General features: G+C 41.2%; 2 protein-coding genes across 3 annotated transcripts in view; both read left to right on the top strand.

Annotated features, from left to right (window-relative positions):
- The window catches only part of maco1b (macoilin 1b), a 32,041-nt gene extending 23,504 nt beyond the window's left edge, over window positions 1-8,537 (top strand). For both annotated transcript variants that reach the window (XM_062995765.1, XM_062995764.1), the window contains exons 7-11: window positions 1,163-1,321; window positions 1,450-1,632; window positions 1,742-1,862; window positions 3,330-3,504; window positions 4,097-8,537. In XM_062995765.1, coding sequence (XP_062851835.1) covers window positions 1,163-1,321; window positions 1,450-1,632; window positions 1,742-1,862; window positions 3,330-3,504; window positions 4,097-4,299 — 841 coding nt within the window. In that variant the 3' untranslated portion in view covers window positions 4,300-8,537. The remainder of the gene's footprint in view (window positions 1-1,162; window positions 1,322-1,449; window positions 1,633-1,741; window positions 1,863-3,329; window positions 3,505-4,096) is intronic.
- Window positions 8,538-13,654: 5,117 nt separating this feature from the next.
- Window positions 13,655-22,451, top strand: part of ldlrap1b (low density lipoprotein receptor adaptor protein 1b) — a 67,892-nt gene continuing 59,095 nt past the window's right edge. The window contains exon 1 of the mRNA XM_062995761.1: window positions 13,655-13,868. Within this exon, the coding sequence (XP_062851831.1) occupies window positions 13,784-13,868 (85 nt within the window). The 5' untranslated portion in view covers window positions 13,655-13,783. The remainder of the gene's footprint in view (window positions 13,869-22,451) is intronic.

Genomic DNA, 22,451 nt, shown 5'->3' with positions numbered 1-22,451 from the left:
AGGGCAAAAACAGTGTACAAAATCAGGTAAAGTCCAAAACCAGAGGATAGACTAAAACAGTAAACGGAAGACAACAAGGATTATACACGGTAACGGTTAGATTTAGAAATAAAGAGCGCAAACATGAATCAACTGAATCAAAACTCCGGAGACTGTGAGCCCGATCAGGATTGGCTGACCGGGACATGTGATAGTCAGGTGACGGGCCGTGAGAGCTTGGGATTTGTAGTCCATATTGTTAGAAGCAGAACTGGCCCCCTCCATCCACCCCCCAATCACAAGAGGACAAAATCAAAGCTGAGCTGAGTGATCACTTGATGCCCCCCAGTGTAGATACTGATACAGACTCACTTAGTGGTGGAAACAGTAAACAGGCTCGTGTTCCTTTTAAGAAACCTGTAAAGAACTTTTTGTAAGGAGGTTCTGCTGCACAATATTTAAAACAAGAATTGTATGTGAACTATTCTTATAAAGCATACAGATAATTTACATTTCTATTTTGTTTTAATTATTGTGATATCGTTATTGTTATAAAGTTTGAGTCCCTTAAAAGGATAATTATAGGTGGTGCTGTTACTATTTTTGCACTTCTGCAGTCTTTTAAATTACAATGCAAAAAAAAAAAGAAATTCAAGTCTTATTTCAATTGCATTATACAAAAACAAAAAAAAATCGAAATCGTAATCGACAATCGGTTATAATTTTAAAATAATCGAGATTTTTTTTCTTTTGGCAAAATCGCCCAGCCCTAGTGCCATCTCCGCTCAAGCTTACATGAATCAAATCCCAGGTCCTTGTTTTTAGATGGTTGATTTGGACTTGAGAGAATACCCAAACTCAAACTGTTTTCACTCCTGCCCAAATGTTTCAAACTTGGGTATGGAATAAAAGCAGTGTCCCTTAACATCTAGCTGCAGTTATTTCTGTGACTGGCTGCATATGTTGGCCAATCATCAAACACCATCAAACTAGACTTATTCATAGTTTAGCAGGAGACTCATAGAAGGTAAAAAATAGATGTTCCGCACGTCAAAAATAACATCACTGTGTTGGGATGATCTTGCCTCTACCAATATTGCATAACCTTTTCTACATCAGAGTTAAAACAAATAAACAACAGAACAGATTTTGAGGTTTTTCCGGCATCTCTTTGTTGATCCAGGCTGGAGCAGGATGTAAAGAAGCTGAAGGCTGAGCTGCAGGCGAGCAGGCAAACAGAGCAGGACCTGCGCAGCCAGCTGGGATCTCTGGGCACATCAGAACGCAGCGTTCGCTCCGAGCTCAGCCAGCTCCGCCAGGACAACGAACTGCTGCAAAATAAGTAAGCATGAAAGCACAAAAAGTGCCTTAGGTGCTCCTGCTTTGATTTTTTCCACCTGCCTGTGGACATTTGTGGATTTAAGTCTCTAGAGACGTACTGCAGGTGTAATAGCATAAGTGTGTGTTTAGGCTCCATAATGCCGTGCAGGCGAAGCAGAAGGACAAGCAGACTCTGGGGCAGCTGGAGAAGCGTCTGAAAGCAGAGCAGGAAGCTCGAGCAATTGCAGAGAGGCAGCTGGCAGAGGAAAAGAAACGCAAGAAGCTAGAAGAGGCCACAGCGGCCAGAGCTGTTGCCCTCGCGGCTGCTTCCAGGTACCGAACGGGCCATTTTCTACCCAGGTTGAGCCACTCTGTTTTTATGTTCTTTTGCCAAGTTGACGAATAAGCTGCATTTGTCTGTCTGCTTGTGTTTGTGTTTCAGAGGTGAGTGCACCGAGTCTCTGAGGAGGAGGATTTCCGAACTGGAGACAGAGTGCAAGAAGCTCACAATAGACATTAAAATAAAAGAAGATATGATCTGCGAGCTCGAGCTCAAAGTTCAGGTGCGTGTCATGCCCACAACAGCTGGTCTCCTGAAATCTTATTGTGGACCTCACACCTTGCAAAACAAACGAGGATCATGCATTAATTGTCTGTAGTTTTTTTCTTTTCTTCCAATTTAGTCATATCTAATTCCCTATTCAATGTATTTACCTTTGCTTACACCACCATCATGCTGGCTGAGGACAACCACAGACTAGCACTCATTTCCTTCGAAGCCAAGAGTGGAGTCTCACAGGTGTACAGTGTATAGAGTGACGGGGATTCCCTGTGTTCCTTTGCTACTTATGCCAGCTTCTTGACCAGAGAGCAGCAGTCCAACCTTTCCTTCCTTAAAGTGCCCAATGTTGTCCATTCATTGGGCAGCCAGGCCATACCTCTAAGACTGGAACTTGAGAACTTAAACACTCTGCCCTAGTGGGCTATCATATTAGACTAATCCTCTACCCGAGCACTCTCTCTGTCTGTTAAAATAAACTACACACTAGGAACTATATATATGTATGTATGTATGTATGTATGTATGTATGTGCACACCGATCAGCCATAACATTAAAACCACCTCCCTAGGAGCACTTTGTAGTTCTACAATTACTGTCTGTAGTCCATCTGTTTCTCTGCATGCTTTGTTAGCCCCCTTTCATGCTGTTCTTCAATAGTCAGGATCACCACAGAGCAGGTAATATTTAGGTGGTGGATCATTCTCAGCAATGCAATGACATAGTGATGGTGTGTTAGTGTGTGTTGTGCTGGTATGAGTGGATCAGACACAGCAGCGCTGCTGGAGCTCTATTAAATCCATTGCTGCTGTTTGAGTTGGTCATCTTCTAGACCTTCATCAGTGGTCACAGGACGCTGCCCACGGGGTGCTGTTGTCTGGATGTCTTTGGTTGGTGGACTATTCTCATTCCAGCAGTGACAGTGAGGTGTTTAAAAACGATCTTACCCGCTCATACCAGCACAACACACATTAACACACCACCACCATGTCAGTGTCACTGCAGTGCTGAAATTAACCCACCACCCAAATAATACCTACTCTGTAGTGGTCCTGTGGGGGTCCTGACCATTGAAGAACAGCATGAAAGGGGGCTAACAGCATGCAGAGAAACAGATGGACTACAGTCAGTAATTGTAGAACTATAAAATGCTTCTATATGGTAAGTGGAGCTGATAAAATGGACAGTGAGTGTAGAAACCAGGAGGTGGTTTTAATGTTATGGCTAATCAGTGTATATTTAATGGGCTAGTTTTATTATGCATTAAAAATAGCAGTTCACTTTCAGTTAATTGTGTACAATTTTTTTTTAGCTCAAGTCATTTTAAACTGTTTAAGAAAAAAAAAAAAACATAAGCAGTTATTATTATTGTTTTTTTTTTCTTGTATAATCACTTCTGGCTTAGTAATCAATTAAAAGCCAATTTGATCTTAATGCCTTTACCACTAATGAAATGCTCTGTCCATACAGGAACTGCATAAATATAAAGAGAATGAGAAGGACACAGAGGTGTTAATGTCTGCACTGTCAGCGATGCAGGACAAGACACAGCACTTGGAGAACAGCCTAAGTGCAGAGACCAGGATCAAGCTAGACCTGTTCTCTGCTCTCGGAGATGCCAAGCGACAGCTGGAGATTGCACAAGGTACATACCTGACTTCACTCAGCAGTAGGATTTGGACATGTTTATCCTGGTCAGGGTTTGTGGTGGGCACAAGACAGGAATATTCTGGACAGTTAATCTTGTCTGTGTAGATGCCTAGCCAGCTGATAGCACTGCTGAGATTCAAACACGGATTTTGCGGTGGTGGGCTAGTGTAATAGTCTGCTAAGCCAATTAAGTATGAAAGAATATTAGAACTAGATTAGAATTAGATTAGATAAGATTATTCAGGGATTACACACCAAAAATGGGTGGGGTATTTCTTGTACACATTTCTTGCCCCCAAGACCCTCACACTACACAATCTTTACTGTTGATGAATAAAATCAGCAGACTTCCTTTCTAGCATCTTCAAAAAATGTAGTTTTCTCTCATTAAGGCTCTAGACTCAGGTTCTAGACTAAAAAATGTACCGTTGCTGTGACCCTGATCAGGACTCCGTCAGAAAACATTGCTATGCTCTCTGTATTTCTCTGCCACTTGTTCCAATCCAGCAGAGTCCCAATGTTTATCTTACATGTGTATTTAAATTTTGATTTAATTCTATTTCTTGGATGTCTGTATCCACCTACAGGTCAGATCTTGCAGAAAGACCAGGAAATAAAAGAGCTGAAACAGAAGATTGCCGAGGTGATGGCGGTCATGCCCAGCATTGCTTATTCAACAGATACCAGCAACATGAGCCCTGTCACCCCCCACTACTCCTCCAAGTTCATGGACACCAGTCCATCTGGCCTGGATCCCAACGCATCAGTCTACCAGCCCCTCAAAAAATAAATGCTGGCTCAAGCTCCACTATCCGTTTCTCTCTCTCTCCATCTATTTCAATCTCTTTCTTAATCTCTCTCTACCATTTTTCCTTTTTTTCTTCACACACCCGGATCCCCCTTCTTAATGTTTGGGGATTTTTTTCCGTTGATGTTTTCTTCTACTACTACTTCTCGCCTGGTCAGAGGGATGTCGTATTGTGTGACTGTATTTGTTGTAGTAAAAAAAAAAAAACGACAAAAGACAAAAAAAGAACTTAAGGGACATCACCCATCAAGTAGGAACCTGATGTTGGTGGATTTTTCTCTTCTTGTAAATTGTCTAGAAACCTCACAGGAGTTGGCATGCTTTTTGGGTTCTCTTCAAAACACACTCGACCTTACAACCACCCCTCACTTCCTCTTTCTCTCTTAAGTAAAAAAAAAATCCCTATACATTAACATTAACATTTCCCCTTCTAAGTAAGGGGGAAGGGACACAATCTTAGACCCAAAGCTTAGGGTCCAGTGTGCCAGAAATAATTCTGAACACACTCGTGATTTTCCGGATCAAACTGATCAAAATGAGCCACAGCGTTTCCTCAGACAGTTTTTTGTAATATTTGTAATATAATGGATGTCCCGATTTTTGTTAAAATTCTGATATCAAAATTGTTTAATTTCATTTTTTAAAACCGCTTTACCCTTGTCAGGATTGTAGTGTGGCCGGTTCACCCGAAAACAGTGTTCGAAAGGCTGTCATCGCAGTCATGTCTGAGTAGATGGCCAGCTGGCTGATGGCACCATTGAGATTCGAACCCAGATCTCAGCAGTGGTGGGCTAGACTGATAGTGCTAAATTAAAGATACAATAACCTGGATGATTTGCTTCATGTAACACATGTTCACAGCAAAAATCACGAAAGTGGATTTGATCAGAATCCGCATTTAATTACATCCGATAATATGTGGGACATCCCTTGTTCAAATCCAAAGCCTATTTAAGGTCCGAGTGATTTAAAGATATACATTTCTTTCTTTCAATAATTAATCCCAAAAAAATCACATTTTGACCAGTCAGACACCCCAATGTCCATTGGATCTGTGGCATCCCACTAGACCGTTGACACTGCTGAGACTGGAACCCAAGTCTCCGCAGAGGTGGGCTAGTGCATTTAACCTCCGTGCCACTAGAGCGCATCCAACCCTGAACCCTAAACTGATTCAGAGCCAATGGCTGCTGCTCTTCAACGGTAAAAGCCAATGTGAATGGATGTCTTGTTTACGCCTATCTGGACTGCATTGCGCCGTTGAGAAAACGATGCTTAGAAGTAGTTTAGAGGAGGGGAAAGTGGATTTTGTGCAATGTACATGGTGTGCGAGAGCAGATCACAGACGACTCCTTCGACTTTATTTCCAATCTGTCCGACCGCCACTGAAATTTAGTCCAGTGCCATGTAGGTAGGCCTGTGATTGTTTGGCAAAACAGAAGCAGCCAACACAGCCGTCGAGTGTATTTTCTAGTTCAATGTATTGGTAGCAGAAAGGTATTTGGTGTTGCCACATGATGGCGCTTTTGTGCATAGGAAAGTATTTGGACTTGTCAGTATTGCCGAGTTCACATTCTGTTAAACACATGAGTGTTAAAGAAGGAATTAATGTATTAATACGAAGCAGGTGGATGCCATCTTTCTCAAGACCTGTACACAAATTGAAGCCTTTTTTGGTGAAGCAAAAAAAAACTAAAAAATTCCACTGAAATAAGCTGACCTGCCGAGACAAAATAAACCACAAGCAATGCAAGTCTATTTGTAATCTTTCCCATAATTACAAATCCATGTTTGAAGGTTTCTACACATGCTTTAAATTACATCAGTAGTCATGGTGTTTCCAAATCGAATAAACAGTATCATGGGCGATACAGTTGTGCAGCTCAGGGTGTCGTGTGGCAAGCTTTAGGTTCCCAGACCCAAGCTCAATCCTCATTTTTAACCACTGTCTGTGAGAAACATTTTTATTAACCACTTTTTTCTGATTAAGGTCACACTAAGAAACACCAGGCGCGAGGCATGAACACAGGGCCTCGCAAAGCCTCTACCACACACCCCTCTCCCAGACATAGCCAAGCATGTCTACGCAGACGCACAGCTGGCCGATAGCACCGCTAAGATTCAAACCTGGATTGCTCATAAGGAATAATACAAAATTGCGATACTAGGCATAAGAATTAGTGACTCTGCGTGTTGCCCTAGGATGGGTTGGTCCTGAGTGTATTGCATTTAGCACTCGGTATTCCAGGTCCAGCAGCTTTACCATCGAGTGGTTAGGTGAGATGAAATGACTAGATTTGGATTATTTGTTTATGCTACTGTTATGCATGTTTGGAAACTGTAGACGTTTTGTCGAATACTTAATTACTGAATGTTTAGTAGCTCTGATAGAGCAGATGAGCTGTGTTAGGTGAGGGGCATTAAAATGTAATATTTTTTTAATATTTGATCTGTAGCTCTGGGCCACAGCCATCTGCTGCAGTGGATAAATCATAGACTTAACAACTAGACCACCAGTAAAATAAATCATCTGCTGTGCCTTCCAGAAACATATAAATTGTTTGATTAATATAGTGATTTATACATTGATAGTAATATTCCCGCCTTTGATTACTGTCTGAGTGATTGTGGATTACTGGTTTCCACCAGCCTCGTGGTTGTTAAATTTAGTGAACTGGCTGCACTAAATTGCCCCTAGATGCGAGTGATTGAGTGCCAGTGGGATTATGTCGCCCTATGATAAACTGACTCCAATTCAGTGTAGTGTAAAGTGTTTCCGAGTGGCACCAGACCCACCACAAATATATTTTCCCCTTGTTCCTAACTTGGCTATTTCCATTTCCCCACTATAATACCACTATATGCTGCTTAAACTACTACTAGTCGGCTTTGCTGTGTGCAGTTGTCAGATGCTCCTTTACACCAGCCAGTGATGAACTTACATGGAGAAAATCACACACTATGTCCTATATATTTATCCATCATTTATGCTTTTGCTTTGACCGCACAGAGGTTGCTATTGTAGCAATTAGGAGAAACCCAATCTGACCTTCCCTCCCTCGAGCAACCGACCAGGCCAGTAGCACCGGAGACGTGCTGAATATGATGGCTCATATGCATTAATAAAGACTGCTGTTAATTATTCATCAAATCAAGAACCATCACTTACAGCAGTGTCCAGACACAGTATTACACTTATTTTTCTCCTAATCTGATTGTAGCCAATGCAGAAACTATCACTACCTTCCAGTCAGTCGGCCACATCTTTTCACCTGCAAGTAGTGGAATCTCACACACAGCGAGCCACGCTAAGTGCTCTGCAAATCATCAAGCACTAGTGCAGGTGTCCTGACCAGACTACAGGGTGTGCAAATGTACAGCTGCAGAACCTGAAACACTTATCGACCTCCCTCAGGCACAGCCAGTTGTGCCTGTTGGTCGTCCGGCCAGGTCGATAGAACCACATGAGGTTTGAAATCAAAGAGTTTGAGACCGCTCCACCAACTGAGCTAAGTAAAAGTGGAACGAAATGAAAACCCAGCAGTTATCCGTACTTAGAATTAAGTTAGGGAGGACAAACTTGAAAAGTTTACAGACTATACAAATGAACTGAAATTTCAAGTACCTGCTAATGTTTTGTAGCTCCCGCAGATAAATACCTGAACTAAACCAATTAAAACCAACATTTAAAAACAATTTAATGCATATTGAAGCAACGACTGGCAGAAAATGCCAGAAAGTGGATTAATTGATTGAAGAAATGCTGATCAGCTTTCCCACAGCATTTCCCAGGTAACCAAGCTGGTGATATGTCCACCCATCTGGAATCAACCAGTCAGGGTGTAATCGCATTCAAACATCAAGGTCTTGAGAAAGATGGCTAATGATTACAATTAAAAAAAATGACCTGCTTGCTTGTTGAAAGTGTTACTTATTTAGTACTACATGGTTGGGATAGTTCTGGTGAGTCCTACGTGATCTGCAATTTATTTTGTGTGTGTGTTTAAATTATGCTGTAAGGGAGGAGGAGAAGCAGCAAAGCCAGTGAGGTTTTCCACTAAAATAGTCTCAGAACGGTATTGTCTGCCTAGACAAAAAAAAGCACTTGTTTGGGTTCTTTGCCTGACGTCACCTCTCCCTCTTTATTTCTTTAGACCTAACCGTGGCTGCATTCTCACTCTGTGAGGTTTTAAAGGAATAAAAAAGATTTTTTTCTGGCATTGCAGGTGTTCTTGTGTGTTTTTTTTTTTTTTATCCTCTCTTGATTGGGTCGGGGGTAACTTGAGATCTCACTCAGAGCTCTTATAATAATATACACCGATAAGCCATAACATTAAAACCACCTCCTTGTTTCCACACACATTGTCCATTTAAACAGCTCCACTTACCATATAGAAGCACTTTGTAGTTCCACAATTACTGACTGTAGTCCATGTGTTTCTCTGCATTCTTTGTTAGCCCCCTTTCATGCTATTCTTCAATGGTCAGCACCACTACAGAGCAGGTATTATTTAGGTGGTGGGTCATTCTCAGCACAGCAGTGACACTGACATGGTGGTGGTGTGTTAGTGTGTGTTGTGCTGGTATACAGCAATGCTGATGGAGTTTTTAAACACCTCACTGTCACTGCTGGACTGAGAATAGTCCACCAACCAAAAATATCCAGCCAACAGCGCCCTGTGGGCAGCGTCCTGTAACCACTGATGGTCTAGAAGATGAACAACTCAAACAGCAGCAATAGATGAGCGATCGTCTCTAACTTTACATCTACAAAGTAAACCAACTAGGTAAGAGTGTCTAATAGAGTGGACAGTGAATAGACACAGTATTTAAAAACTCCAGCAGTGCTGCTGTATCTGATCCACACATACCACCTCCATGTCAGTATCGCTGCCTTGCTGAGAATCATCTACCACCTAAATAATACCTGCTCTGTGGGGGTCCTGACCATTGAAGAACAGGGTGAACGCAGACTAAAAAAATATGTAGAGAAACAAATGGACTACAGTCAGTAATTGTAGAACTTCAAAGTGCTTCTATATGGTAAGTGGAGCTGATAAAGTGGACAGTGAGTGTAGAAACAAGGAGGTGGTTTTAATGTTATGGCTGATCAGTGTATAATACAACTCTTCACAGTTTTTGGTGTGGATAGGAATATCTTGTCTGATTTTATATGACTCACCCTATGATATCATGTGCCACATGCTATTTTTGCTGTTGCTCACTTCAGGATTTGAAGTTGTCTCGGGGGTTTTGCAGCATTTTTTGCCATACTCCTATTGGTGTATTTTAGACGAAAACACCTAAATTTAATAAATAGAAGCGTCCACATACTTTTGGCTATATGGTTTAAATTAGCGCAGAATTGGAATTATTATTGACTCAGTGACTAAAACAGGTACTATTTTGTCTTTAAAAAAAATTTCTGTGAATGTCTTTAAACGTACGACAATGGAGATTATTAATGACATTGTACTGTAATAAATAGACGTGGTGCAACAGTCTGTTATGCTAGACCACCTCCACATGATCCAGCCTGGTGTCAACATAGGCATGATTGGCTAAGTCTGGGGGTGGTGGTTGGATGGTTGAAGCCCTGTGATGGATTGGCACCCTGTCCAGGTACATTGCTACCTTGCTCCTAGTGTTTTACGGTGGAATCGGGCTCACTGCATCCGTGACCAAGATAAAGTGGTTGATGAAAATGAAAAATGAAATGTAAAAACTAGATAGCTAGACCATAATGTCTTCGAATTTTATATGAGCATTGTAGCAATGGTTGCTCTGACATTTTGATCAAAAATTTAACACCAGATCTTTTTGTTGGCTGTCTTTAGCAATAAATTGATTGCATGTGAACAAGTCAAAGGTTCACATGCACTTGTAAGGGAGATGTACACTGATCAGCCATAACATTAAAACCACCTACTTGTTTTTACGCTCATTGTCCATTTTATCAGCTCCTCTTACCACATAGGATCACTTTGTAGCTCTACAGTTACTGACTGTAGTCCATCTGTTTCTCTGCATGTTTTGTTAGCCCCCTTTCATGCTGTTCTTCAATGGTCAGGACCACTACAGAGCAGGTATTATTTAGGTGGTGGATCATTCTCAGCACTGCAGTGACACTGACATGGTGGTGGTGTGTTAGTGTGTGTTGTGCTGGTATGAGTGGATCAGACACAGCAGCACTGCTGGAGTTTTTAAATACCGTGTCCACTCACTGTCCACTCTATTAGACACACCTACCTAGTTGGTCCACCTTGTAGATGTAAAGTTAGAGACGCTCACTCATCTATTGCTGCTGTTTGAGTTGGTCATCTTCTAGACCTTCATCAGTGGTCACAGGACGCTGCCCACGGGGCGCTGTTGGCTGGATATTTTTGGTTGGTGGACTATTCTCAGTCCAGCAGTGACAGTGAGGTGTTTAAAAACACCATCAGCATTGCTGTGTCTTATCCACTCATACCAGCACAACACACACTAACACACCACCACCATGTCAGTGTCACTGCAGTGCTGAGAATGATCCACCACCCAAATAATACCTGCTCTGTAGTGGTCCTGTGGGGGTCCTGACCATTGAAGAACAGCATGAAAGGGGGCTAACAAAGCATACAGAGAAACAGATGGACTACCGTCAGTATTTGTAGAACTACAAAGTGCTTCTATATGGTAAGTGGCTGATAAAATGGACAGTGAGTGTAGAAACAAGGAGGTGGTTTTAATGTTATGGTTGATCAGTGTATACTACATGGCCATAAGTTTGTTGGACATATCATTCCAAGACCATGGGCATTAATATGGATTGCCTGTTTTCCAATCAACTCATGTGTTAAATAATTAGATGCCAAAGTTTTGTGACAGTGACTGGACCTGCACAGAGTTACTGTCATGCTGGAACATGAAAAAGTATCTGAATGTAGCACCTGAAATTAATTATTAGGAGTGATGTCTTGATGTATAAAGTATAAAGTAAAAAGGTTAAGTAAGAAAGTTTTAAGTCATTACAATTTGTCACTCGATGACATCTCTGTGACCATATAAATTATGACTGCCCCATTAAAAATACATGGAACAGTGGTGTCTTGCTTGTGCTTAGAGGAACATTAGCTGAAACACCATTAATAAAATTGGAATAAACTAGGAAATAGTCACTGCTCCAAAATCTGAAATCAAAAAGCCTGACCGAAGGTGGTTGCTGATCACACAGGGAAAATGGGCTTCTTTATTGCACAACAGCATGTAAGCCCAAAGCAATACTAAGCTTACTGGACTATTAACAATGTCCCCCATGGTTTGTTCCAGACACATAGTGACACTGACCATGTTAAAGCTGCCATTAAAGACTAATTTTGGAAAAAGTATTTGTTTAATAACTTGACAGATTTTGAATTTTTTTCTTAGAAATCAATCAGTTTCTTTTCAGCGCATTACAATAGAGATCTTGGCATGCCTTTAAGCAGGATCACAGCCTTTGGTCCAGATCGCCACCCAGGAATGCTGAGGGACTGGTTTCTTTCACCATTACCTTCTAAATTATCTGTCTGTAACACTGTTCTTTATAGGAAGCTTTGTCCCCTAAACAAAGAAGCAAATTTTATAACACTGTTCTTCATAGGAAGGTTTGTCCACTGAACAAAGAAGCCAATTTATTAGAAAATAAGGGTTAGTAGAAAATACGCTTCACTCAAAGGGTCGGGGGGCTCAGTTTTGTGCTCTTCATACATATTGGCCTTGGCCTTCTATACAATATAATTTTTCTGGAGAGCAGGTCACAGGGAAGCTCATTAATAAATCAATATTAAATACTTTAAATACTGGAAATTGTGACTAAGAAACTCAACATGACTATTGTTCATGTGAGAATAGTGACCTCAACAGAAACTTCATGCGAGATGAATGTGTATTCCAGTTCAATCTCAGCAACGACTTATCAGAAAGTCACAAAGGATCCCCCAAAGAAACTGGACTAGGATTTGTGGTTGGAAAGCAAAGAGAAAACCACTGCATAACCAGAGGAACATCAGTGTGCATCTGAAAAAAGCTTCTACATAAACTCCAGTGTTTAGGTTAATGATTTATGGAGAAACCAATCAACATTTAATTCTTTGTGTCCTAGTCATAATCCTGACTTGAACCCAAATAAGATGCTGCAGCGAGGCCTGAATTAAGAGATACGTATTGGATATATTTGTAGGGTGGCACGGTAGCTCAGTGGGTAGCACTGTCACCTCACAGCAAGAAGGTTTTGGGTTCGATCCCCAGGTGGGGCGCCCCGGGTCCTTTCTGTGTGGGGTTTGCATGTTCTCCCCGTGTCTGCCCGGGTTTCCTCCTACAGTCCAAAGACATGCAAGTGAGGTGAACTGGAGATACAAAATTGTCCATGACTGGGTTTGATATTAAAACTTGTAAACTGTTGAATCTTGTCTAACGAGTAATTACTGTTTCTGTCATGAACGTAACCAAACTGTGTAAAGCATGACGTTATATTCCTAATAAATAAATAAAATGTGGTAAAAACACACGCTGCAACCAGAGCTGAGATCTCGAATACATCGTATCGAACCTCAGCTCTGCCTTGCCGGCTGAGGCTGAGCGGCCACATGAACGACGATTGGCCTGTTGTTCAGATGGCCGGGACTAAGCCAGTCTGTCAGACTGGTGCAATTACGACCTCTGCTGGCTGATTAGAGGCGCCTACACAGAGATGAGGAAAGAGTGCTCTTAGGGTGTGTCTCTCTGTACACAACGCTAGGTGGCACAACACTCGTCAATGTGTGGGTGATAAGATGCATACGGCTTGCTGCCCACGTGTCGGAGGGTTGGGTTAGCTTCGATCTCCTCGGTCAGAGCAGAGATCGGCATAGGCGGAGAGGAAGCATGATGCAATTGGGCAATTGGGCGCGCTAAAGGGGGAGAAAATGCATTAAAAAAAAAATAATAATAAGATGTGGCGCTCAGGTTTCTTTTGTTTAGTTTAATGACTTTTAAACAATGAATTGTAGCAAATGTGCAATATTATTATTATATTTGTAAAAATACGTTTATATTTTGTGTGTTTTGTGGTTAAAATTCTTAACTCATCTGTGAACATGCCTTCATTTATTTATTAATGACGTCTCCTGATTAGCCACCTCATTTGGCATGCTGTCTCTACGATAGAGCTCATTTGCATACGGGCCCACGTGACGTCCATTCATAGACTAATTTACATACTAAGAACCGCCCAACACGCGTCAGTCCATGATGCTGGTTAATTTGCATGTGAAGCTCCGCCCCTGCCGGAGAGTATGAGTGTGCACGCAGACTGGATAGCGTGGAGGAGAAAAGGGGAGGAAAATAAAAGGGCTCGAACTGAAAAAGTTTTTCTCCTAAACGGACCATCGGCGAGATCAGACATCTACACGGTCAAAGCAAAGCCGGAGGTCTGCGGGCTCCGTCCCACCGAGCAGGATTATACAGTATGGACGCTTTAAAATCGGCCGGCCGGGCAATAATCCGGAGTCCCAGCATCGCCAAACAGTCGTGGGGTTCCGGAAAGCACAAGAGTGAGTTTTTAGTTTATTATATTTCGCTGTTTCTGCACTGCAGTCGATTAGGACTGAATGTTTGTTTTCCCTGGCGTTAAAAAGACTGCATTCCCTGCATTGTAGTTGCATATAGCTTGTTAAGTTTGTAATAGTAAAGCGGTGCTGAAGTAGAGACAGTCAGCTTTAATCCCTGGTGTTTGTTTTATTTACAGTTACGTGTTTGTTTGAGCCAAACTTTGCTTTATTTCTGACCACCAACTGTCACGTCAGGGACGTCAACACTACTGTTCGATTCTAAATCTAAGGAATCGACTCTGATTTCTATCCCATTAGGCATTCCAGTAAACTATTTATTCATGATTTTAAAAACTGCAACACCAAAACCGAACATATAGGTCGCCAATAAATGGAAGTTAACATTATTGCTTTGTTATTAACCGACATGCTAGAAACGTTATCCAGAATCACTGAGTCGATTCAATTTCTGATTGTTGTTCTTGAGACTCGATTCCAATGGACTATTTATCGTTATTGTACTGTACATTCCCGAGTCCAACAACAAAAGACAGTCATAGGATGGTAATGTGTATACATTAAAATCGTATCTGTTGCAGTTTAGCATTATTATTATTATGGCTAGTGGCTTGTTCGTATATAAAATACGTGCATAATAAATTATTAGTGTAACACTCAATACTCAGTGTTATTTCTACCCTTTTCTTATTTGGGTATCGCACAAACATACTTTTGTATGAAAGTTACAACATTCTGGTTTATAACTGACATGCCAAAACCATCATCATGGCTGTTTGATTCAAGAATCGTAGAGTCGACTCCTATTTCAATTCTGATTCCATGTTTGGGTGTCGATTCTATAAATCTTTTCCACTATACAGTTCATAAGTCTCTCGGTGTTAAAACACTATTCTGAAGAACTTTGATTAAATACACGGCAAACATCAAGTTTTGGTGGCAAAATAAACATAATTCTGAGTTTGACAGTATAGTTATTGTAGTAATTCACGTTTTTTAAAACTAACCACACCTAGGTTAAGACTCGTTAGCAGTCAGAAACATTGCTATGATTGTTTGTAAAGTCGACTCTTGATGTTGTTCATGAAGTGATTCAGAATTTGATTCCAATAAACGATTCCACTAGTACAATACAACAAGACGATACAAGTTAAACGCAATATTTAATCTTTATTTATTATGAACGCGTGGCTTGTAACTGACATGTCATGACACAACACAACACAATTCGATTCCAAAATGAAGTCGACTTTTGTTCCAATTCCGATTCTTGATTCAAGAGTCGGTTGTACAATGCATTTCTCACATCTCTAAATACTAACAGAATACCCAGGAGAAACTTGGTTAACATGAACACAAACATTACGTTTTGTTAGTAGAATTAACTTGGTGATATAGGTTTTGTGTTAAATTATATTTCTGGATACGAACCACTTTCCTTGTAAGACCTTGTAAAACCTTTTAAAAAGAGTCGACTCCACTGTCGGTTCTGATTCCGGGTTTTGGGAATCTATTCCGAAATGCAACTTTTCTCAGGATTTATTTTGACACAAGTACATTTTAATAACATGAAAAAAGCATTTGTGAATTTGTTATAGTTAATATACACTGCCTGGCCAAAAAAAAGGTCACCACCTGGATTTAACTAAGCAAATAGGTAAGAGCCTCCCATTGGATAATTACTGCATGGGTGATAATGTTTCAGCTGGCAACAAGTTATTTAACCCTAACTGATGCAGTGAGTAGCTTCTCATTTGTTAAACAACCATGTCGAAAGACACATCCTGTGGTCGTGGAAAGATGTTAATCTGTTTCAGAATGGTCAATTATTGGCATGCATCAAGCAGAGAAAACATCTAAGGAGATTGCTGAAACTACTAAAATCGGGTTAAGAACTGTCCAACGCATTATTAAAAAGTGGAAGGAAAGTGGGAAACATCATCTTCGAGGAAGGAATGTGGTCGGAAAAAAATCTTGAATGATCGTGATCGACGATCACTTAAACGTTTGGTAAAATCACATGGTAGAAAAACTACAGTAGAACTCAGGGATGTGTTTAATAGTGAAAGTAAGTGCATTTCCACATGCACAATGCAAAGGGAACTCAAGGGATTGGGACTAAACAGCTGTGTAGCCTTAAGAAAAACCACTTGTCAGTGAGGCTAATGGCTTCAATTTGCTAGGGAGCATAAAGATTGGACTCTGGAGCAATGTGGTCATGTCATGTGAGTCATGTGTTCTGATGAGTTCAGATTTACCCTGTTCCATCATGTTTAGTGTCTACCGTACAAGCCTGTGGGGGCAGTTCTATGATCTGGGGTTGCTGCAGTTGGTCAGGTCTAGGTTCAGCAACATTATGTGCCCAAAGAATGAGGTCAGCTGACCACCTGAATATACTGAACGACCAGGTTATTCCATCAATGGATTTTTTCTTCCCTGATGGCACGGGCGTATTCCAAGATGACAATGCCAGGATTCATCGGGCTCAAATTGTGAAAGAGTGGTTCAGGGAGCATGAGACATCATTTTCACACATGGATTGGCCACCACAGAGTCCAGACCTGAACCCCATTGAGAATCTTTGGGATGTGCTGGAGAAGACTTTGCGCAGTGGTCCAAATCTCACATCATCAATACAAGATCTTGGGGAAAAATTAATGCAACTCTGGACAGAAATAAATGTTGTGACATTGCAGAAGCTTGTGGAAACGATGCCACAGCGAATGCGTGCCGTAATCAAAGCTAAAAGCGGTCCAACCAAATATTAGAGTGTGTGATCTTTTTTTTGGCCAGGCAGTGTAGTATATAATACAGCATTTACACTTTGTCTTAAAATGGACTGCATGTCATAGTAGTACTGGGATTTCCATGCTATTTGCAAATGTTCTTTTTCGGTGACCTAATGACACACTTCGTTCTGGAGTACACACATTTGTCCAAAAGCAAATGTTTATAGTGGGTTCTGACAAATCAACAAAAATCTTTTAAAACCATTTTATTTTCTATTGTAATGCTTTTGGCTCAGTGTAATGGTTCGACCACTGAGTCATCAGCTATCACTCCATCAATTAAATCAAGGTTGCTGTACGTACAATTGTTTTACAAATAACCAAATAACCCATTAAAATTCATAAACGTGTTTAATTAGTTTAGTCGCTATTGCAAAAGTCATTAAACTTTCATGACTCATGACCTACAAGTCACTTACACACGTATGTAAACATTTGACTTCAGTTGTACATGCTGTTTCATTATTGTTGATAAAATTGGTTGTACAGACAGTACTCAGTTGGGATTCCTAACCCTTGTGTACCTAACTGCATGGACAACATGCACAGGGTTGCTAGATGGCACTGTGTCCATCATAGCCATGAATAGGACCATGAATTCATTGATTAAAAAGGTTATATGGGTAAAAACATCTATTTTGTCCTAGCTGCATTATTGATTTTCTTTCAGATGTGTTATTTTTTCCATTATTTCATCACATGTAAAAATACAGACCATGCCATCACTTACTAGAATGAAATTAATGTTCCTGGTGGGTTAATAAAGCAGTGAGAGACAGCTTGAAAAATATTGATGTCCTACGGGATTTAACTGCACAGCTTTAATCGCCAGCTCAAGGTGTGTGTGTGTGTGTGTGTGTGTGTGTGTGTGTGTGTGTGTGTTTTTACACTCATAATACTGGTGCATATCTTCTGTTGCAGTCTGGTCCCACAAAAAAGCCTTGCTGGCAACAGGATCTTAGCTGCTGCCATCTCTTTTGTCTGAACTTGTTAATGGAAACATTAATCCCAGTATACATGGCTGACAGGGCAGCCTGTTGGCAGCACACGTGGCACTTTGAAGGGCTGCTGTTTTTTCAAGTTCAGGTGACAGGTTTTCAATATATATGTTTCTTTATATAATATTGAATGTAGAGGTTCATAGCGTAGCAATGCCCATAAAAACATGATGTAAATGTAAGTTTGACCTCAACTTCATTGAACACCTTTGGGAAGGATTTGAAAGGAGGGATGTCCAACAAGCTCATGGTCTGGTGTTCTTTTATTTAATTCATGTTCAGATCACATATCCACTGCAAGTGTAGACACATCTTTGCATGTGGGTATTTATAAGCATGAACAAAGTTGTGTAAAAAAGGGAAACACTGAGCACAAATGACATTTGCAGCTAATTGCAAAGTTGTTGTCTGCAGTTGCAGCTATGGGATTTTTTTACATTAAAAAAACTTTTAGCAGTATTGTTGTTCTTAACCTTTAATTGTTTTGCTATAGTACGCTGTGTGTAGTCATATCTAGGTGGTGGTGGTACTACTGTGTGTAGTTGTGTGTAGTTTTGTTGTTACAATAAGCCGAGTGTAGTCATTTGTAGGTGTGGTGGTCTTGGTGGTACAGTAAACTGTGTGTAGTCGTATGTAAGTGTGGTGGTGGTCGTGCAGTAGGCTGAGCGTTTGTAAGTGTGGTGGTCTTGGTGCTGCAATAAGCTGAGTGTAGTCATTTGTAGATGTGGCGGTCTTGGTGGTACAGAAGGCTATGTGTAGTATGTAGGTGTGGTGGTGGAGGTACAGTAAGGTGTGTGTAGTTGTATGTTGTTGTGGTGGTAGTAGGCTGCAGTAAGCTGCATGTAATTATATGTAGTTGTATGTAGGTGTGGTAGTGGTACAGTAAGCTGCATGCAGTTGTGTGTGGTGGTGGCGGTACTGTTAGCTGCGTGTTGTTGTATGTAGGTGTGGTGGTACAGTAAGCTGTGTGTAGTCGTGTGGTGATGGGGTACAGTAAGCTGCATATGTAGTTGTGTGTGGTGGTGGGGGTACAGTAAGCTGCATGCAGTTGTGTGTGGTGGTGGCGGTACTGTTAGCTGCGTGTTGTATGTAGGTGTGGTGGTACAGTAAGCTGCGTGTAGTCATGTGTGCTGATGGGGTACAGTAAGCTGCATATGTAGTTGTGTGTGGTGGTGGGGGTACAGTAAGCTGCATATGTAGTTAAGTGTGGTGGTGGTGGTACTGTTAGCTGCGTGTTGTTGTATGTAGGTGTGGTGGTACAGTAAGCTGTGTGTAGTCATGCGGTGATGGGGTACAGTAAGCTGCAAGTAATCATATGTAGTTGTGTGTGGTGATGGTACAGTAAGCTATGTGTAGTTTGATGTAGGTGTGGTGGTGGTAGTGGTCCAGTAAGCTGTGTGTAGTCATATGTAGGTGTGGTGGTGGTGGTACAGTAGGCTATGTGTTGTATATAGGTGTGGTGGTGGAGTGGTACAGTAAGGTGTGTTTAGTTGTATGAAGGTATGGTGGTGGTGGTACAGTAAGCTGCATGCAGTTGTGTGTGGTGGTGGCGGTACTGTTAGCTGCGTGTTGTTTTGTGTGGTGGTGGGAGTCGAGTAAGCTGCATGTTATCGTATGTAGTTGTGTGTGGTGATAGTACAGTAAGCTATGTCTGATCATATGTATGTGTGGTGGCGGTGGTACAGTTAGCTGCATGTAGTTGTATGTAGGTGTGGTGGTACAGTAAACTGTGTGTAGTCGTGTGTGGTGGTGGTGGTACAGTAAGCTCCATGTAGTTTCGTGTGGTGGTGGTGGTACAGTTAGCTGTGTGTAGTTGTATCTATGTGTGGTGGTACAGTAAGCTGTTTGTAGTCGTGTGATTGTGTGGGTACGGTAAGCTACGTGTAATCATATGTAGTTGTGTGTGGTGATGATACAGTAAGCTATGTGTAGTATTTTCATGTAGGTGTGCTGGTGGTAGTGGTACAGTAAGCTGTGTGTAGTCAAATGTAGTTGTGTGTGGTGATGATACAGTAAGCTATGTGTAGTTTTATGTATGTGTGGTGGTGGTAGTGGTCCAGTAAGCTGTGTGTAGTCATATGTAGGTGTGTGTGGTGATGATACAATAAGCCATGTGTAGTTTTATGTAGTTGTGGTGGTGGTAGTGGTCCAGTAAGCTGTGTGTAGTCATATGTAGGTGTGGTGGCAGTGGCACAGTAGGCTGTGTGTAGCTGTTTTATGCTTTTTTTGAGCACAGGGTTTTCATATTTGTTGTTCTGCATTTAAGCAGTTACCTGCATGGAGATGATTTTGTGTTGTTAAAACTGTTTGCAGCAGACAATAACTGAGTCCGCCTACCAAAACAGGAAATGTTTCACCACAAGAGTTTCACATTTTGAGGATTAATCGTCTTCACATGCAAGTAAAATCTGCACGACGCCCACTGTGCTAGATTAATATACGTCTAATTGTGTCTTACAGTACATTAGCAGTTGTGTAATCTGTTCATATCAGACTGCTGGCTGACTTGTGTATCATTAGGCAACTGTATTTACTTGAACCAGTTCAAGGTCTATTGGTCAATATAACTGTTATTACGACCAAAACTTTGCATTCCTTAAACACAAACATGGTGTAATCATGTGCTAAATGGCCAGCATTGTGGATTCAAGAGGAGAACAAGTTGTTCTGTAGTTTATCTTGTCATTACTGAAGTACAGCCAGAGCACCAGTCACTGAGTCCTCAAGCCAGTGGCGAAACATTGTTTTTCTGGTTGTCGTGTTAAACAACCCACTGTAAGGACCTTTCTGAATTCTACTCTGGCTGTCTGTCAAAAAGCGAATGCTGACAACTCAAGTCCAGCTGAGATTGGTGTGTCTGGAGATATACATTAAAACCTAGCGGTTTCTTTAAAGCTTTTTAGCACTACTGTCTGGCAGGATAAATCCCATGGCTATAGTACAAAGTGTGTAAAAGCCTTTATTGTTGGGCCCTATATAGGCCACAGGAGTAGACAGAAAGCATTCGGGATTTGGACTGGCCAATAAATGAAAGCTGGGTTTTATGCTGAAGGGCAAGTTTGGGAAGTAGACTAGAAGTGCTAGTTGTGGCCATGTATCTAATCAATAAAAAAAGTAGTTGGAATTTTTTTGAAATTTTATTTGTAACAAAATGTAATTTGTCAGATTTGTGACAAATTAAAGAAAAAAATCCTGAAACCTTACAAGTGCAGAGCCTTTTGTCATAATACAAGTAAGTGACATTGTACCATGCTCTGTGAAATGTCTGATTGATGACTGTTAGCTGCGTGTTGTTGTATGTAGGTGTGGTGGTACAGTAAGCTGTGTGTAGTCGTGTGGTGATGGGGTACAGTAAGCTGCAAGTAATCATATGTAGGTGTGTGTGGTGAGGGTACAATAAGCTATGTGTAGTTTGATGTATGTGTGGTGGTGGTAGTGGTCCAGTAAGCTATGTGTAGTCATATGTGGGTGTGGTGACGATGGTACAGTAGGCTACGTGTTGTATGAAGGTATGGTGGTGGTGGTACAGTAAGCTGCATGCAGTTGTGTGTGGTGGTGGCGGTACTGTTAGCTGCGTGTTGTTTTGTGTGGTGGTGGGGGTAGAGTAAGCTGCATGGTATCGTATGTAGTTGTGTGTGGTGATAGTACAGTAAGCTATGTCTGATCATATGTATGTGTGGTGGCGGTGGTACAGTTAGCCGCATGTAGTTGTATGTAGGTGTGGTGGTACAGTAAACTGTGTTTACTGATTGTTTTTTTTTTCTTCTCATTTTTAAAGTCAGTGGTTGTCAAACTGTTGCACTTTTTGTACTTGAGACTTCCAAAGGCTATACTCCTGATGACCCCTGATATACTCCTTAATGCATTTTCTCCCCATTTTCCTCCCGATTTAGCACACTCGTGCACAGCCCTCCTCTTCTCGCTGAATTCTGCACAGGCGTCTCTTCCGCCATTCATGGTCCTCACACAGCGTATGAAGAGTCCACCCACACGCAGTCCGGTCCCCACCCTGCAGATACGGTGGCCAATTAGTATCTGCTGCAGGCACTGCCAATTATGCCCGCCAGATGACGCCCAGCCGATCAGTGGCAACACTGAGTTTCGAATTGAGGAGTTCAGAGTCTCGGCACTGGTGTGCTAGCGGAATACCAATTGAATTGGTAACAAGATGGTACCGTGAAATGTGTCTAATGTTGTGATTTTTTGGAACCAGAACTGAGAACATATACAGACTTGTGTAAGTAGAGTTATTGATGTTACTTGAGGATTTAAGTTTAAATAAAAGTGGAACTTGATCTAAGAACTTAAAACCACCGAACCAAGTGATCTTGAAAAAGGGTTCATTATATAGTAGGTACTGGTTAACAAAGATGTAAGATTGATGTGTTTTGGTTAATTGAGTCCTTCTTCAGCATGTGTTGACAGATTTAATGTTGATGGTGGGTTCATTATTTAGGTATAAATGTCTGACTCCTACATTAAGGGATCCAGTGACTTTCCCCTTGTGGGGGGTTGTTTTGCTGTTTGCTGCCATTCATTGAGTCAGTACTGCAAATCTGTATCACCAGACATTAACTAATAAACCTTAGCTTGTCTACTGATTGATTGCTCCCTGGTGCACTTGATTTTGCTTATAAACATTAGAATTGTAGCCATAATGGTGTTTACTCTTTGGGATGAATGTAGTCCTTCATTTATAACCCTGCTTGCACAATCCAGTGCTAAATACAGAATATGCATATGCCACCATTCTGGTTTCAACAGCTGGTTTGGGTTTTGGT

Source organism: Trichomycterus rosablanca, chromosome 5, assembly GCF_030014385.1.
Source record: "Trichomycterus rosablanca isolate fTriRos1 chromosome 5, fTriRos1.hap1, whole genome shotgun sequence".
NCBI classification, from domain to species: Eukaryota; Metazoa; Chordata; class Actinopteri; order Siluriformes; family Trichomycteridae; genus Trichomycterus; species Trichomycterus rosablanca.
The sequence above is the reverse complement of the archived record's forward strand: the minus strand, read 5'-3'. Positions and strand labels throughout refer to the sequence as shown.